This window comes from Hemiscyllium ocellatum, chromosome 13, assembly GCF_020745735.1.
Source record: "Hemiscyllium ocellatum isolate sHemOce1 chromosome 13, sHemOce1.pat.X.cur, whole genome shotgun sequence".
NCBI lineage: Eukaryota > Metazoa > Chordata > Chondrichthyes > Orectolobiformes > Hemiscylliidae > Hemiscyllium > Hemiscyllium ocellatum.
The window spans coordinates 51,055,506-51,072,741 of record NC_083413.1 but is presented as its reverse complement, the minus strand read 5'-3'; the positions used below and the strand labels follow the sequence as shown (position 1 = coordinate 51,072,741).

The 17,236-nt window shown below is 39.2% G+C and overlaps 1 protein-coding gene across 2 annotated transcripts in view; it reads right to left on the bottom strand.

Annotated features, from left to right (window-relative positions):
• LOC132821895 (transient receptor potential cation channel subfamily V member 6-like) overlaps positions 1-17,236 on the bottom strand; it is a 124,030-nt gene that overhangs the window by 19,928 nt on the left and 86,866 nt on the right. For both annotated transcript variants that reach the window (XM_060834822.1, XM_060834823.1), the window contains 4 exons: positions 15,137-15,283; positions 10,997-11,200; positions 6,326-6,412; positions 237-313 (listed from right to left, as the gene is read on the bottom strand). In XM_060834822.1, coding sequence (XP_060690805.1) covers positions 237-313; positions 6,326-6,412; positions 10,997-11,200; positions 15,137-15,283 — 515 coding nt within the window. The remainder of the gene's footprint in view (positions 1-236; positions 314-6,325; positions 6,413-10,996; positions 11,201-15,136; positions 15,284-17,236) is intronic.

Genomic DNA, 17,236 nt, shown 5'->3' with positions numbered 1-17,236 from the left:
TTCTTCCTTGAGGAAGTACTGTGAATAGGAATTTCTTAATTGAATTAGAGCAGATTTTGATTAGCGCAAACAAAGTATTCTCAGATGTAGGACTGCTTTCTTGTATAAAATTCTTAACAAGTTGCTGTTAAATTATAGAATAAATTATTATAATAGCATAGTAATCAGAATGCAATACAAAATTTGTACATTGAATCAGAAAGGACGTAAATAAATATGAAATTTAATTGTCTTACATTGTAATATGAAATGGACCTCCAGTTACGGTGTTCCCAAAATATTTTGCAGGCCCTATGTGAATCAATCGTGGTATCTGAAAAGATAATGAGTTGATATATCTTAATAAATTTTGTGAACCACCTTTACGTATTTACTTGCACTTTAGACAATGCAGGGTAAATAGTATGGATGACTTATTTTTGTATGGAACAAAACCTTAATTGCAAGGAAGTGAATTTTATGTTAGTTTCTCCCAAAGTCTACGTATCCATCTAAGATATATTCAATAAGTCCAACATGTGGTGCACATAGTCTGTTTGACAGTTTTGTTACCACAATTTCTAATCAGCTCAAAGTAAAATGGTTGAAATCAGAACTGACTGGTTGTTAAGGTATGTATCAAAATCAATAAAAATGGCTAAAAATGACAAAAAGAAATTCCTAAAATCTGAAGACCACTCAGAAGAAACTATGATTAAAGAGGAGCCAACATCAAAACAGGCACATTGAATAGGGGGGGGGGAAAAAAATTGTCCCACGTGTTTGCACTGACAAATTTTATAAATCCAAAATAGAGTTCAAAACTAAAAGAGAGAAATCATACATACTTCACAGTAATATAGTTATAATTACTCTTATCTGTGATGTTTTAGTTAAAGGGCTCAACTTTTCTCCAAAGCAGGAGCTTCACCTTGATATTTTTCTTCCATGTTGTGAATTTGAATATACCCTTAAGCACATTCTGTAGATGTGATCTAAGCTGATATCATCTTTGCCTGTTAAGGTGAATTGGAACCCTCCCATTATACTACTTCAACGCAAAAGTGATTTCTCTGCTTTTGGGGTTGGGGGGGGGGGGGGGAGGTGGCGGCGGTGCAAAGGTCTGGGATTGAGGGAGACAGAGTGGGGGAGAAAGTTGGGAGGATGGAGGGCTTTCAGCATCCTCTCTCACTGCCTAGTCCAGTTCCTTACCCATGCACAAACAAATTAATTGATCATTAATTAATCTTTTAGGGGCCTTCATTTGTGACTGGACAGGAAGGTGGAGCTTGGACCTTCCTATCTGGAAGTAAATTCAGGTGGAAATGGGACAGTGTCAGAGTTGCCCCTTCATCAATATGTTACCATCCCATCTCTACATTCACCAAGTCTGGGACAGGGTCATTGTGCCAAAATGTTAAAGGTTTGTCCTAAATAATGGACCTGAAAAAAGATTGCTGTGTTTAAATTATTTAATCAGCAACAAGAAAGGTTTGGAAATTAAAGCAGGAAATTGTGGAAATATTCAGCATGTCTGGATGTACCTGTGGAAAGAGAAACAGAGTTAATGCATTGGATTTTCCTAGGGTAATCGGGGCTTTGATGTCAAGGCTATAAAAGAACCCTGAATCTGCCCATGTTACCAATGTGCCCACCAGCAGCACTTTTCTGCAGGCAGCCTGTTAACTTGCCACTGCCATACTGGCATCCTATTAAGGATGGTGGGTGGACGTCCAAGGCTGCCATGCCCATGCAGATAGCAAGACTGGCAACTTCACCAGAATACAGCCTCCATGTCTGAGAGCATGTCATCTGAGTAGAATCCTTGAAATCATGACAAAGTCCTTCAGCATGAGGCATGTCACTCATTCATTCTGACAAACCTAGAGTTTTTGAGGATATAATTGGGAGAACAGATGAGGGAGAACTAGTGGATGAGTTATTGTTGGTTTTTCAGAAATCTTTTGATACACTCCCACATAAGAGGTCAGTATGCAAAATTAAAACACATGGGACTGTGGTTAATATAGAGTCAGAGTCATTGAGATGTACAGCATGGAAACTTCGGACTAACTCGTCCATACCGATCAGATGTCCTAATCTAATCCAGTCCCATTTGCCAGCATTTGCCTCTACCCCTCCAGATGCCTTTTAAATACTGCAATTGTACCAGTCTCTACCCTTCCTCTGGCAGCTCATTCCATACATGCACCATCCTCTGTGTGAAAAGGTTGCCCCTCAGGTCCCTTTTAAATCTTTCCCCTCTTACCCTAAACCTATGTCCTCTAGTTCTGGATTCCCCACCACAGAGAAAACTCTATCTATTTACTCTATCCTTGCCCCTCTTGATTTTACAAACCTCTATATGGTCACCTTTCAGCCCCTATGCTCCAAGGAAAACAGCCTCAGCCTCAGCCTCTCCCTATAGCTCAAACCCTCCAACCCTGGCAACATCCTTGTAAATTTATTCTGAACCTTTTCAAGTTTCACAACAACCTTCTGATAGGAAGGAGACCAGAATTGCATGCAATACTCTAAAAGTGGCCTAACCAATGTCCTGTACAGCCACAACATGACCTCCCAACTCCTATACTCAATGCTCTGACCAATAAAGGAAAGCATATCAAATGCCTTCTTCAGTATCCTATCTACCTGCAATGCTGATATGGAGTGAGAATTGATTAGCAGACAGAAAGAGAGAAGCCAAGTTGGATTGAAAGGCACTGACTAGTGGGGTACTGAAGCGATCAGTGCTTTAGCTCCAGCTATTCACAAATGCATCAATGATTTGGATGACAGAATCAAATGTTATATTTCCATGTTCGCTGATGACACATGATGGGATTGTAAGTTATACATAGAATTTAAAGAAACTTCAAGGCAATTTAGATAAGTTAAGTAGGCAAATGCATAGTAGTATTAATTAAATGGAGATAAGTTGATTTACAAGGGGTCCTGGATGTCCTTGTACACCAGTCATTGAAAGCAGCCACATAGTTAGGAAGCACAAAGCAAGTAATTAGGAAGGCAAACAGTACATTGACCTCAATTACAAGAGGATTTGAGTACAGTGAGACTCTACAGTGCTTTGCTAAGGCCACACCCGAGTCCCGTTTTGGTTCCTTACCTAACAACAGATATATGTGCCATAGACGCAGTACAGAGAAGGTTCACCAGAGTAATTCCTGGAAAAGCAGAGTTGTCATATGTGGAAAGGTTGAGCGAACTAGATCTGTATTCAATGAGGTTTAGAAGAATGTGGGAAAATCTCAGTGAACCAGATCAAATTCTGACAGAGCTTGATGCAGGGACTGTCAGGTACATTTAGAACAAATAGCCATTGTCTCAAAATATAGGATCAGCCTTTAGGACTGAGATGAGTCGAGACTCCTGCGGTCAGATGGTGGTGAACCGTTGGAGTTCTCCACCACAGATGGTGATGGATGTCAAGTCATGGAATATATTTAAGAAAGAAATAGATAAATTTCCAGACAACAAAAACAACATCCGATCTGCAAAGAGAGCTAGAGTGTGGCATTGAGATGGAGAGTCAGCCATGATCATGTTTAATTTCTTCACGCTCCTGACTCCATATTTAGCTATGCAAGGTTAAGGGACACTTTCAGATGGAATGCAGAACTCCAAAACTTCAATACTGGCATCAAATTGGCATTACATACTGATTGTTATCACTGTCTGTCCACGCTGCGTACTCTACAGACATTGTGTGCCCATACTAACACTCTAATCAGGATGTTTTCAATAAAGCTCTCACCAGAAATGTATGAATCCGAAGTGGCAACTATTGTGCCACAAGTATGGGTGCTACAGAACCAATTTTTGCAGCCTTAATTTTTTGGGGGGGAAGAGAAGGCAAATGAGAACATCCAGCAGTCTGCGTAGTACACATAGTTATATAACACACATTTCATCAGCATGAATTGGCTATAACATGATTAGTAAATTGTGGACATTGTTTGCATGACATAAACTTTCTGCTGAATGGGTATATTGAGTTTTCCATACCGCTAGCTTCTACAGCACAATTTCTATAGCAGTTCGAACAATTTTATATAGCGCAAGGTTGCAGATGAACACCACTGTCATGTTATAACAGAATGACCTGTATAATCCTTAAGGTTATCCAGAAGAGAGACAGCACAAAGCCAAGTCCAAAAAACTTACTAAACTGCAAGTCTATATTCAATAGACGAATAGGTATGATTTTTTAAAAAATGACCCTAGAATCTTATATTTGTAGTTTGCTTAAATCAGGAGAAACATTGTTGACAAAGAAAAATAGCAAGGTATGAGTTAGAAGATTATCTAAAAATTACTCCACAGTGGTTCAAGTCAGTTATAAAAATTTGTGCTCAGCTTCCACTTGAGATGCTAATACAGAAATTTAGAATGAAAATAAGATAATACAAAAATGTAACAATAGCAGATTCATGTTTATAACTAGCACACGGAGTCAATGTAAGATTTTTTAAAATATGACATGAGACAGCTCCTATGGTATTGCACAGGAGTTCAAATTTAGAGTTCAAATAATGTGTGGTTAGAGATAGATAGCTCAGTGTCAGACTGCAGCTTTTTTATTAGTATATCTGTGTAACAGTCAAAATTCAACATTGTGGTTGACAATCCATTAAAAAGCTTCAGCTGATGGAATGCAAGTGTTCTGATTTTACCAGTAATGGGTTCAGTAGCAAGGTTTCAGTATATGGGCAATAGTCTGACATGGATGACCACAGTCACAATTTGAGCTGTTCCTCATGTCCCAAGACCACATCTTCTCATGACCTGTGTTTAAACAGTTGAGGCCAATCCAGACTTTCCATAGGGAATGTTAAAACTTGGGCATGCACCACTCACCACTCAGAATCCACCACTTAGCAGTTTGTGGTTGGTAATGGTGCAATTAACCCAGAAGCATGCCATCAAAAGGTAATGCTATTGTCAGTTTCTACGGTTTGGAGTATTTTTTTAATCATTCATACTACGTGGGTGTTGCTAGCTAGGCATCATTTTTACCCAAATGTAGTTATCCAAGAGAAACTGGCTTCAACTGGCAACAAGGCGAACTGGCTTCTTGAATTGCTGCAGCACATTTGGTATAGGTAGATCCACAATGATGTTGGGGAGGGAGCTCCAGGATTTTGACCCAGCAACACTGAATGAACAGCAATATATTTCCAAGTTTGATTGGTGAGTGGCTTGAAGGGAGACCTGCAGATGGTGTTCCCATGTATCTTAAATCCCTGTCCTTCCAGTTAGTAGTGGTCATGAATTTGGAAGGTGCCACATATGAAGCTTTAGTGAATTTCTGCAGTGCACCTTGTAGATGGTACATACTGGTGCCGCTGGGTGTTGGTGCTGGAGAGAGTGAATGTTTATGGACTTGGTGCAATCAAGCGGGCTGCTGTGTCCTGGATTGTGCCAAGCTTACTGAGTGATGTTGGAGCTGCACTCATCCAGGTAAGTGGGGAGTAATCCATCATACCCGTGACTTGTGTTTTGGAGATAGTGGGCAGGCTTTGGGAGTTAGGAGATAAGTTATTCACTGCAGGATTCCTAGCTTCCAATCTGCTCTTACAGCCATGCATTTTTGTGGCTCATCCAGTGTGTTATAGTTGGGTCCATGGATTTCAGGCAGTGTATGGAGTTTTGTTTAATTTCCTGTCTTAATGGGTGGTGATTCATTACCCTCAAGGACGCTCCTGTCTAACAGCTAATGTATGTCCATATGGTTCAATATGATGCTAGCACAGAAAGCCACTTGAGCCATATTTGTCTCAACTTCCCAGAAATAACCCTCATGACTTCCCAGTAGTTTAGATTACTTACAGTGTGGAAACAGGCCCTTCGGCCCAACAAGTCCACACTGACCCGCCGAAGCGCAACCCACCCATACCCCTACATTTACCCCTTACCTAACACTACGGGCAATTTAGCATGACCAATTCACCTGACCCGCACATCTTTGGACTGTGGGAGGAAACCGGAGCACCCGGAGGAAACCCATGCAGACACGTGGAGAACGTGCAAACTCCACACAGTCAGTCGCCTGACCACTAGTAAGGGAGACAGCAACCTTCATGCAGTCCTGCATTTTAAGTAATTTTCCTAATCTGAAAACTTGTGATCTAATCCTGTGAAGAAGACAACTGAATCCCAGCCAGCGAGCCCTCAGTCTGAGCAAAAAAATCACTGATAATTCCGCAATAAGTACATCAGGTTCATCCCCTCTGCACTACATTGCTGTAGAATTTAAACACAAAAAAATGAAGCATGGGGATAATCATCAAACTATGTCTGGAAGCCAGCACAGTCATTTACATACCTCAGTAACTAGGATCAGAACAGCACCCACAACGGTCAGAATTTCTCCTGCTAATCGAGCAAAGTCTTCAGCAGAAGCATAGGCTTCCTGCAATAATAAGAGTTCACAGTCAGAATTATAATCTTTAATGCTTCACCAGAAGTAATTGTTCATTTTTTATTTAGTTAAGTAATATTCAAAGTAAGAGTTGTCCTTCTTCCATTTTTGCTTTTTCTAGCCCATGTTTACAAGTTTCCACATAGAAATTTCAAAGCAATTAATTAAACTGAAAACCAAAAGCAGAAGGAAGAACAATGATAGTTAAACGTAACATTTTAAATGTAGCAAATTCCATACTTATGAGATCAAAAAATAATAGCATCTATAGACTTTTCCCATAAAATTTATTTCTGTAGTGCTTGACGTAATGGTGATGGGAATGCAGGGGTGGGGAGTTAACTTATTGATCTTTGATAATTTTGGTTAAAAACATTGATTTTTAGTTGGAGTTAAATTTGTGAATTCCTAACTGTAATTCTATCAAACCCATCTCCTCCACTCAAAATTGATTAATGACATTATCAACATGTCAGGAGAGAGGCCATTTTGGTCTGTTAAGATCATTAATGAACAGCTTGCCGTAGATAATAGAAAAATGAGCAGATAATTGAAGTCAATGAAAATTAGTGAGCTTATTGAGGGAACGATAGTCATAATAATAAGTAATAGACAGTACAGTGTATATTATGCTTGACAGCTAGTATTAGCTGTCAATGTGAGAATCTCGTAATGAAACAGGAGAGGATAGTACTAAAGTACGGGAAGGCATTTCAGGAAGTATTAACCAGACAGTGGCTTCACTGCAGCATGCTAGTAAAGCAGAGAACAAGATGACCAGGCATGGACAGGTGAGAGTATAATCCTCTGAAAGACTTACCTTTGATGTCCTGCTCCTTCCACCAATCGTCAATTTTAACTGGTTATTCTGAGCATACGGCAAAAACATCCAGAATCTACTGAAGTCCTTCTTTAAATATGTAGATTAGCCAAACCTGCAATGTTATTCTGTTTCTCACCCCACAGATGCTGTCTAACCTTCTGAGTTTCTCCACTATTTTCTGTTTGTACTTCAGATTTGTACTGCAGTATTTGGCCTCAGGTTGAGTGTGTTAGCTGTCCACTGAAATTGCCTTGTAATTCACTGAGCTATTTTCGAGAAGGCAACTCATCACTACTTTCTCATGGATTAAGCTGGATAAGAAATGCTGGCTTACTGGGGACATGGACATCCCATGAAGAAAGAAAATGACAGCAGGGGTTTCAAAGTAGAGCTACAAGTTCAGAATACATTATAAAAGTTGTGGCGCTGTAGTAGTGTCCCCACCTCTGTACTGGGAAAGCCAGATTCGAACCCAACCTACTCCAGAGGTGTGTAATAACATCTCTGAACAAGTTGATGTGAAAATAAGTAATAATAAAAATTAAAAGTTCAATGATTGCATGCAAAGTTTAATACCATTATAGACCCCTTGGGGTGGGGCAGTCCAGAACAAGAGGGCATAGGTTTAGGGTGAGAGGGGAAAGATATAGGAGACCTAAGGGGCAACATTTTCACGCAGAGGGTTGTACATCTATGGAATGAGCTATCAGAGGAATTACAACATTTAAAAGGCATTTGGATGGGTATATGAATAGGAAGGGTTTGAAGGGATATGGGCTGGGTTCTGGAAGGTGGGACTAGATTGGGTTGGGATATCTGGTCGGCATGGACGGGTTGGACCGAAGGGTTTGTTTTCGTGCTATACATCTCTATGACTCTATGGTGCATTTACACTCTGAGGCATAAAATAACATCATGCTGGAGGAGATTACCAAATTCTGCCACCTCAGTGCCACAACATCAGACAACCTTTCCTTGATACAGAACTTAACACACTGACAAAGATCAACAATCACCTTTGACCAGCTCAAGAACATCAAACTGACCCTTAGGATGGAACTGCTTCTCTATCAGACCTGTGTTCTCAGCAAAAAAAACTGTGGATTTTGTAAATCAGGAACCAAAACAGAAATTTCTTGAAAAAGCTCAGCAGGACTGGTATCCGAAATCAGAGATAACATTTCAGATAGTGACACCTCCACAAGATCCTTCTGAAGAAGGGCCACTCGACCCGAAACATTAATTCTTATTTCTCTCCACAGATGCTGCCCGACCTGCTGAGCTTTTCCAGCAATTTCTGTTTTGGTTTCTGTGTTTTCGGGGCCTTGTTATCAGGTTGTGAAACACAGACAAGCCTCAATTGTCAAAGGAAGAAACTCAAGAGTTTCCATCTTTGTTGTTAATCCAGCAGGACAAAATGGTAAAATTGGCAGTTATGCCAAAGGCAGGGCTCCAAAATTTATGACCAATCATCAAACAGACAAGGCTTTATTAGCTTGGACACATCCACAGAATGCAAGAGGTTACACACATAAGATTTCCACTATAGCAAAGAAGCCAGAGTCACATAACCAGTGGGTTGCCCGAATCTCTGTTTTAAGGATTCTTGCATATATGACACAAGGCCCTAAATATTGTTTAGGGAACCTGCAAGTCAATGGCTGATGAGAAAGGTGAAAAGTGAAAGGCCACTGCTTTGGCAACAGATACAAGCACCATCTCACAGTGGCATTTGGAAACTTTATGTGTAGCATGGGCTTGCTCCTCAAAGATTAACATCAGCCATCAGCAACTGTGTGCAACATGAAGACTCCCGTCTGAAATGGATTATTTGCTGCATGCCCATCAACATCCCTTGATGGAACATCACCAGATTTATAGGCCAGTGCAGCAGAATTCCAGTAAATATTTTCAGCTGAAGATGCAGACCCAAATAGCTGATTGTGGTGAAACACAGTTAACACAACTTAGAGGGATACATTATAACAATGAGGAATGAAATGTTATAAACAAGACAGAAAGGCAAATACAGCACAAAAACGTCAACTGAGAAGAAGAGCCCTGAGAAAAAGAAATCTAACGTCATGATTAAAAATAGAAATAAATGTTATCAAATGAGCAAAGAAAAACAGGACCAAGAAGCAAAAGGACAGATGGAGGATCGTGAATAAAATTGGCAACTGCAAATCAGCAGCTTTTTTAATATCTTCCCTGATCTCTGTTTCAGAAGAGATATAAAACAAATGATCAGTATACTACCATCTGTTTTCCCCATTGCACAGTTAAAATCTACAAAATCTACATCAAGACAGACAGACAATAAGAAATTAGGAAATTCAAAAGGAGACAGAAAGGAGAGGTATTTTTGACAGGCATAATCTCTGACTGGCTAATCATGACTCCAGAGCAGAAATGCTAGAGAAATGTTTCTAGATAGATATAATTACAGAAGAAAACACAAAATGGAACACATCAGTTGGGAACCTGTAATGAGTAATATCTACACAAGTTATTTTAGGAGCTTTGTCACAAATGAAGACTCAATACCTTCTATTCCCTGAATGAAATATCCTAACAGTAATCTTATAAAACCGTGTCCACAGAAAAAAACAGTTAGAACCACAATTTTGTGAAATTAACCAACTTGCCATCTAAATTTTACAAGATCTTCAATGAATCTAAGAGGGATACCTCAGATTGCAACAGGATCTGGAACAGATGGACCAATGAGCTAAGAAGTGGCAGATGGAGTTTAATTCAGATAAATGCGAGATGCTGCATTTTGGGAAAGCAAATCTTAGCAGAACTTATACACTTAATGGTGAGGTCCAAGGGAATGTTGCGGAACAAAGAGACCTTGGAGTGCAGGTTCATAGCTCCTTGAAAGTGGAGTCACAGGTAGATAAGATAGTGAAGAAGGCGTTTGGTATGCTTTCCTTTATTGGTCAGAGTATTGAGTGCAGGAGTTGGGAGGTCATGTTGTGGCTGTACTGGACATTGGTTAGGCCACTGTTGGAATATTGCATGCAATTCTGGTCTCCTTCCTATCGGAAAGATATTGTGAAACTTGAAAGGGTTCAAAAAAGATTTACAAGGATATTGCCAGTGTTGGAGGATTTGAGCTACAGGGAGAGGCTGAACAGGCTGGGGCTGTTTTCCCTGGAGCATTGGAGACTGAGGGGTGACCTTATAGTGGTTTACAAAATTATGAGGAGCATGGATAGGATAAATAGGCAAAGTCTTTTCCCTGGAGTCGGGGAGTCCAGAATGAGAGGACATAGGTTTAGGGTGAGAGGGGAAAGATATAAAAGAGACCTAAGGGGCAACATTTTCACACAGAGGGTGGTACGTGTATGGAATGAGCTGCCGGAGGAAGTGGTGGAGGCTGGTACAATTGCAACATTTAAGAGGCATTTGGATGGGTATATGAATAGGAAGGGTTTGGAGAGATATGGGCTGGGTGCTGGCAGGTGGGACTAGATTGGGTTGGGATATCTGGTCAGCATGGACAAGTTGGACCGAAGGGTCTGTTTACATGCTATACACCTCTATGATTCTGTGACTCTATAACAATACAAATGTTTAATTACTTTGACATCTCCAATTTCTGAATTGTACGATATTTAATTTAACTTTGTTAATGTAGTTCATGACAACTGTTCTAACAGTATCAACAGTTGACCTGTTTAATTTTATTAATTTTGGAAGTTAAAAAATGTCATTTACACATGAATTCTAATATTTGTGCTTACATTTAGTGGTTTTGGAATCATGATAGTGATGTTGTCCCCATCAGGGCCAGCTGGTGTAAGAGGACGGTACACACAGCAAACCGTAAAAATGATTGTGTATAAAAAGTAAAGTGCAGTCCACAGCAAGAAATACTTGAAGCCATAATTAGTCCACTTATGATGAAGCACTTCTTTCACTGGAGTAATCTTTAATAGTTTCCGAGCCTACAATAACAAAAAAAATGTTACTATTACCATTTGCAACTTTGCAAGGAACATTACACCAAACACTGGTTGGTTTCATATTGAACACCTGAAATATCAAAACACCCAATAACAATTTTGCTATTGTATATGACTTAGAATGTAGCAAAACATTCTACTGTGTTTCTCAAAGCAGAAAAATAAGTACTGAAGTAGACGGGTTTGGAGAGGGATGGAATGTCAACTATTAGGTCATAGAACTCCTCTGGGGCTAAGCAACTGAATGTATAAATGATAAAAACATTATTGAAGTTGGCATCTTGAGGATGAGGAGCCAGTGTTCACCAGCAGGGATTGAAGTAGGGCAGGTAGAATAAATAGGATATTGACAGCAAATTTCAAATGGTTTGAAATTTGTAGGAGGAGGAGCTTGGTATACCAGCAAGAAGAACATTCGAAAATCAAGTCTACAAGAGATAAGGAAATGTGATTTGATGTTGGTAAGAGTGAGTGAAGTGGGAGGAGGGAATGACTCCATGTTGTGGAAATGAAAGTAATAGTCGTGTAATTGTGGTGCTTATTAACATACATATTTGGAACTCAGCATGAATGCACAAGTGAGAATTTACTTTATTGGCGCCCTGCTGTGTTCCACTCCGAATTTTACAAGTCAGATCTTAAAAAGGGCATTTTACACTGCAAGTATTTGCACAAGAGAAAGATGCAGTGGGATAACTGGAAGCACATGGATATCACATTAGTAATTGCCTTTGAAGGTACAAATTTATTATTTTCTAACAAAGAAGACAACGTTGCAGGAATAAAAGCTTTCACCAGCAGCATATGTTATGCAAAACTTGACAAGCTGCATTGCTTTCATTAGCTACACATCTCTGCTTCACATTAAAAGTTCATCGTTGTTCTGGCAGCTGTGTAATTTCAGGAAGTGGGCCATTGTAAGTCCCAGATCAGAGATTGACACCACATGTGCATTGTAGGAGTGGTTCACCAAATAAAATCACCCAAAAGTAAATGTGTAGGTGAAGGAAAGGGGATGCAATGTTGCAAATGTCAGCTTACTGGAGAGGGGATATCACATATTAACACTGCTGTAATGAATTAACATTCATAAATTAAAGGTCCGGGCCACCAAAGAAGGTTGTTAAACCTTAGTTACATTAGACCTGTTAGTTACATGGAGCAGAAAGTATGTGCTCAATGTGTTAGAATATGGAGTAATCCATTCTTCTTCAGCCAGGACTTGAGACTATTCTGACCAGTGTGGAACAAGTATTCCATCACATAAACAGGACTTTGGCACTGACCAGTATGAAGCTTCTGTTGACAGTTTCCTTCAAAACACACATTATTATGGAAGTGAGGGAGTGGAAGGACTGGAGGATGGTAGGGAATAGCACTGACAGGAGTTTTCAGATTGTCACCAATTTTGGCATATTGCACTCTTACACAGCCATTGAAATGTAACTTTTCAGATTGACTACGCTGGAGAAACCAATGGCTCTCAGGTAACTACATAGCACCACATATCACTACATCATGTTAGACAGGCTTTGGATCCAGGAAGACAAAATTCCACTCTGGTTCGATAGGTTGTGAGAAGGCTGATAGGTCCAATCCAATTTGCAATTCCTGCCACTTGTGGGGCAGGTTTGAATGGATGAGGTGTTTGGAGATTTGTACATTCTCTGACACCTTAAACTCATCTCTGTATGATTTCAATAAAGCATCTCAATGTGTTCTGTGCCTTCCCAAATAAATTATTTCTATTTTGGTTTATCACAAGCCAGAATCTTCCATGAGTTGGCAGAGATGTTTGATCTCTTCAGAGAGTTTTGATGACATTCCTAAAGTGCTTCCATTGTCTTCTTAGGAGTTTCCTGTGCTGACTGGGTTCCATGTATGAGTGTTTTTCCTTCTGGAATCTGGTGTCATGCATATGAATGACATGATTAGTTAGTGCTTTTGTGCTGGGTAACTTAGCTTGACAGAGGATACTGCTATTGACAAACTTTCATGCAGCTGGATTTGGAAGATCTTGCAAAGGTACCAGTAGTGGTATTTCTCCGGTGCTTTGAGGTGCCTACCTATCTTTGCTGCTGGATTCCTGAATACATTTGTAACAGAACACCTCTTCCAGGAATCTCCAGCACAGAAGCCTGCTAAAGGTGAATGGGTAATTTTTAATCTGAAAATTTAGAAATGTTGTTTCCTGGTCAAAATATCTGACCCATGACTTATTAATGTTCAACCCACCTGAAAGGCTGCCTGCTATTGCTCACTTTACTGTCTCATGGACCCTTTGTATGATACCCTTGCTGAAACCTAAGTGTATCAATTCTAAAATTCAGGTGCCTGGGAGAATCATCCATTCATTTCTAATGTTAAAGGCTATATATTTTTCATACCAATCCTGTCATGGGCAGGAGTTGAATAAACAATATGGAGCTGAGGTCACCTTAGCCTCAGTGCAGAGGTCTGATGGTTTTCCAATCCACCTCAGACCCCCTGTCCCAGTGCTACCAGTGGTCAAAATCTCTCCAATAGCTCATTGGCAGATTGAATTGTGAGATGAAAGTTCACTGTCCCATGTACCTCATCTGAAATTTCTGGATTATACTTTTCACAAAATGTCCATTGTCAGTAGGTCTGTTTTGTCGTTGAAGAGCTTAGTAAATTTGTTAGGTAAGACCTTTCAATAAATGCTGCATAAATCCATGTTAACTCACTCTCACTATCAACATGTTTTATCAATGCATTTCACTCAATTGCCTGAATAAAACTACTGGTGACTCTGCTTCCAACACCATTTCAGATCGTAACAATTTGCTCTGTAAAAATATTTATCCTAATTTCTTTTGCCCACCACCAGAAATCTGAATCCACTGTTCAACAACCTGCCTGCTATTAGAAAAAAATGCTCCTTATTAAAACTTCATTATTTCCTGCTTCCTTGGGTTATGCTTCCTGGGTTTTAAGTGATTTCTTTTAAAAAAAAGACTTAAATTGCTTAAAATGCTCAGCCAGTGTTCTGATTTATAGTTTCAAGTACTCGGTTCCATGAAATTGAATTGAGACTTACTCTTGAGCAAGTTGCAATGCTTGGCTGCCTGTTCCTTTACAATCATCTGAGCTAAAGGGACTCTCTATACACATAAAAGGCAATATTCCCTCAAGATTTCTATTTGTGGTTCGGCTGTGTTCTTAAGTGCAGGCCTTTCAGATTTTTTTAGTATGGTAACTTAAAGTGGCGGCACACAGCTTAGAGGGAATATTATTGACAAGCATCCCTGCATGTGAACACCACCAAAATAAAAATATGGTGGGAGGCCTGCTGAAATCACTCCTGGGTTCTGGACAAAAAAGTCAACACACCTTTGGGGAAACCTGGAATTCATGAGCATTGCTCTGAGCAGCTTTTTTATGATGATCAGTTTTTGACCTTTCTTTCTTTCTGCTTAAGATCGCAATATTTCCACATCCAAAGTGTGGGCATCAGCCCTCATGGCCTCCCGCTTCTCGAAAGTCATAATGTACACACAGAAGTTAGAGAGATCCGTTTCTCCTATAATCTGGAGGGGTTTTTTTTGTTTACTTCATTATGCTTCTGTATATATTATTATAGTTGACATATTTACTTGTTGTATCAGTGTTAACATTTGAACCATAAACCACCAATCATTGTTCTATAACATGATACCAAGTTTCTGTACTTTAAAAAAAGCAACTGTCAATCACATTTTATTTTCTCTCTTTTTGGTACTGCTCATGTTGTTTCATCCTCCTTTCTAATTCATTTCTTCTTACCTATTACAATATCTTCTGTCTCTAAAAACACATTGTTATCTAGTTGATTCATGTGATGCCAATTCTTTCTATTTAGCTGTGTTGTATATATTGCTATTTCTACCAGCAAGTTAGTATTTCGAAATAACTGACCTCCTTCTTCTTGCTAGAGCATAAAATGTCAAGGACGGAGAGTTCATCACCCCACGTATCAATTCCTGTCAGATCATACAAGGTGGATGATACAGGTCCAAAGGCCCAATAAATCTGTTTTCTCTTCTTCATGAAATGACTGAACATCTGCAACAAAAGCACACAAAATGTATCTTGAGTCAGGTAAATATAAAATGTGCTACAGTTCTAATGCACAAAGAGAAAGAAAAACAAAGGAATTCTTCAACTTGGAACAAATTACTAATTCAAATTGACATGAACAGACAAATTAGCATTTTCTTTTAATTACTAAACATTCCTAATTTGAAAATTGATGTCAATTTTAACCAGGAGTTTGTTTTGAGTAGGTAGAAAAGTGGAGTCGGCATTAAAGATCCCATATACTTTAATTTGATGCAAAGTTTTATGGATATTTACTAAGTTCTCAAGATTGAGAAGAAATTATGCTTGGGGCAGCAAAGGCTCAGACTTTTCAACTCCTCCTAGCCCTACAAGGGTCAGTTTTAAACTTATGTTTCAGGGAGTCTGCTTCTTTCTTGGCAGGTCTGGTGGTGTGGGCCAGCTTTTGCTTGTTGCATCCTGCTTAAGCCAATGGTTACTAGGTCTATGGAATGCCAGTGACAACATGGAAGCCTGACTTACATTAATTAGCTGGACTCAGGTCCCTTAAAAGTAACAGTGTTTACAGACCATTTTAAATGCATGGCCAGCCTATTTATTCTAGTCCAGGTGAGTAAACGCAGACTCCTATAAAGTGAACTAGAGTTCAAAATTAATCTTAAAATTCAAATAGAATGTTAATCATAGAATGTTATGGAGCAAGAGTATGACTGTCAGTTCGTTGTCCTTGCAGCAGCTCATCGAATGAGCATCATTACCTTTTGCCAATCTCCTGCTTTCTCCCCATAACCTTTGTACAATATTTTTATCCAACTAATCATCCATTACTCTCCTGATTGCCTCAATTTGTCGAAATAAAAGTGTCAAGGTACAGGAATCTGTAACTCAGCAGCATCCTTGAAATTCAGTCAACAATCAACATAACCTTCTCTTCTATAGCAGATAGATTGCTATTGTATCCATATAAAAATAGGACATTTATTGTACAATGAAGGGGATCAAGATTTGTTGTGAAGTACTTAATTGATCAATACTACCTGCAATGAAACAAAATTTAAAACACTGTAGATGCTGTAAATTTGAAAGAAGATCAGAAGATGCAAGAAACATTCACCAGAGTGATAACATCTCTAGAAAGAGAGAGAAGCAGTATTATTGTTTCATGTTGATAACCTTTCACCAGAACATCTGATCAAATGCCATCAACCTGAAACTTCAACTTGCTTTTTCTCTCTACAGGTCTCATCTCACTCACTGAAGTCAATCTGTAATACAGAAGTTAACATCATTCTGACTCCAAGGTATACTTCCTAAATTCTGTAAGCATAACTCAAAACTTATGAGGGTGCAATTCAATCTGACAGGTTTCCACTACAAAATAGGTTGAGTATCCAGCCTCAAACCTGACATAGCTTGGCAGTCATGTCCCTGGGCAAATATTACCAGCTCTGATGCTGAGATGGCCAAAAACAGGATTGGAGTGGCAGGGGGCAAAGTAAAGGGAGCTGAGCACAGGCTGGTGAATGCTTATCGTATTTTGATATAGCCAGGAAGATGAAGATCTGGAATAACTCAAAACTATGTGTTGTACAAGTTCCATCTATTTGCTGATCAATTACAATCATGGTCCTATAACTCTAATTTGGCAGGCATTACATATACAGGGAACATCAGGGGTAGAAATTCTCCACCTGTCCCTAGAACAATGACAATTTACACCAAAAATAAATCAGTGCACCAAGTGTTCAATTTCTCTCCATACAACTGGACTACAACACAACAAAACCTATAATTTATATATCAGTACATGTACACCCAGTTCCTATCACACTGGTACAGGAAAGACATATTTGTCTCAGTTAATCAAGGCAAATACATTTCTTTCAAGATATTGGCTCACATACAAATATTTGTTTGAATAATCTTTAAAAGAGGAAATTCCACTATTCTGAAATGTAC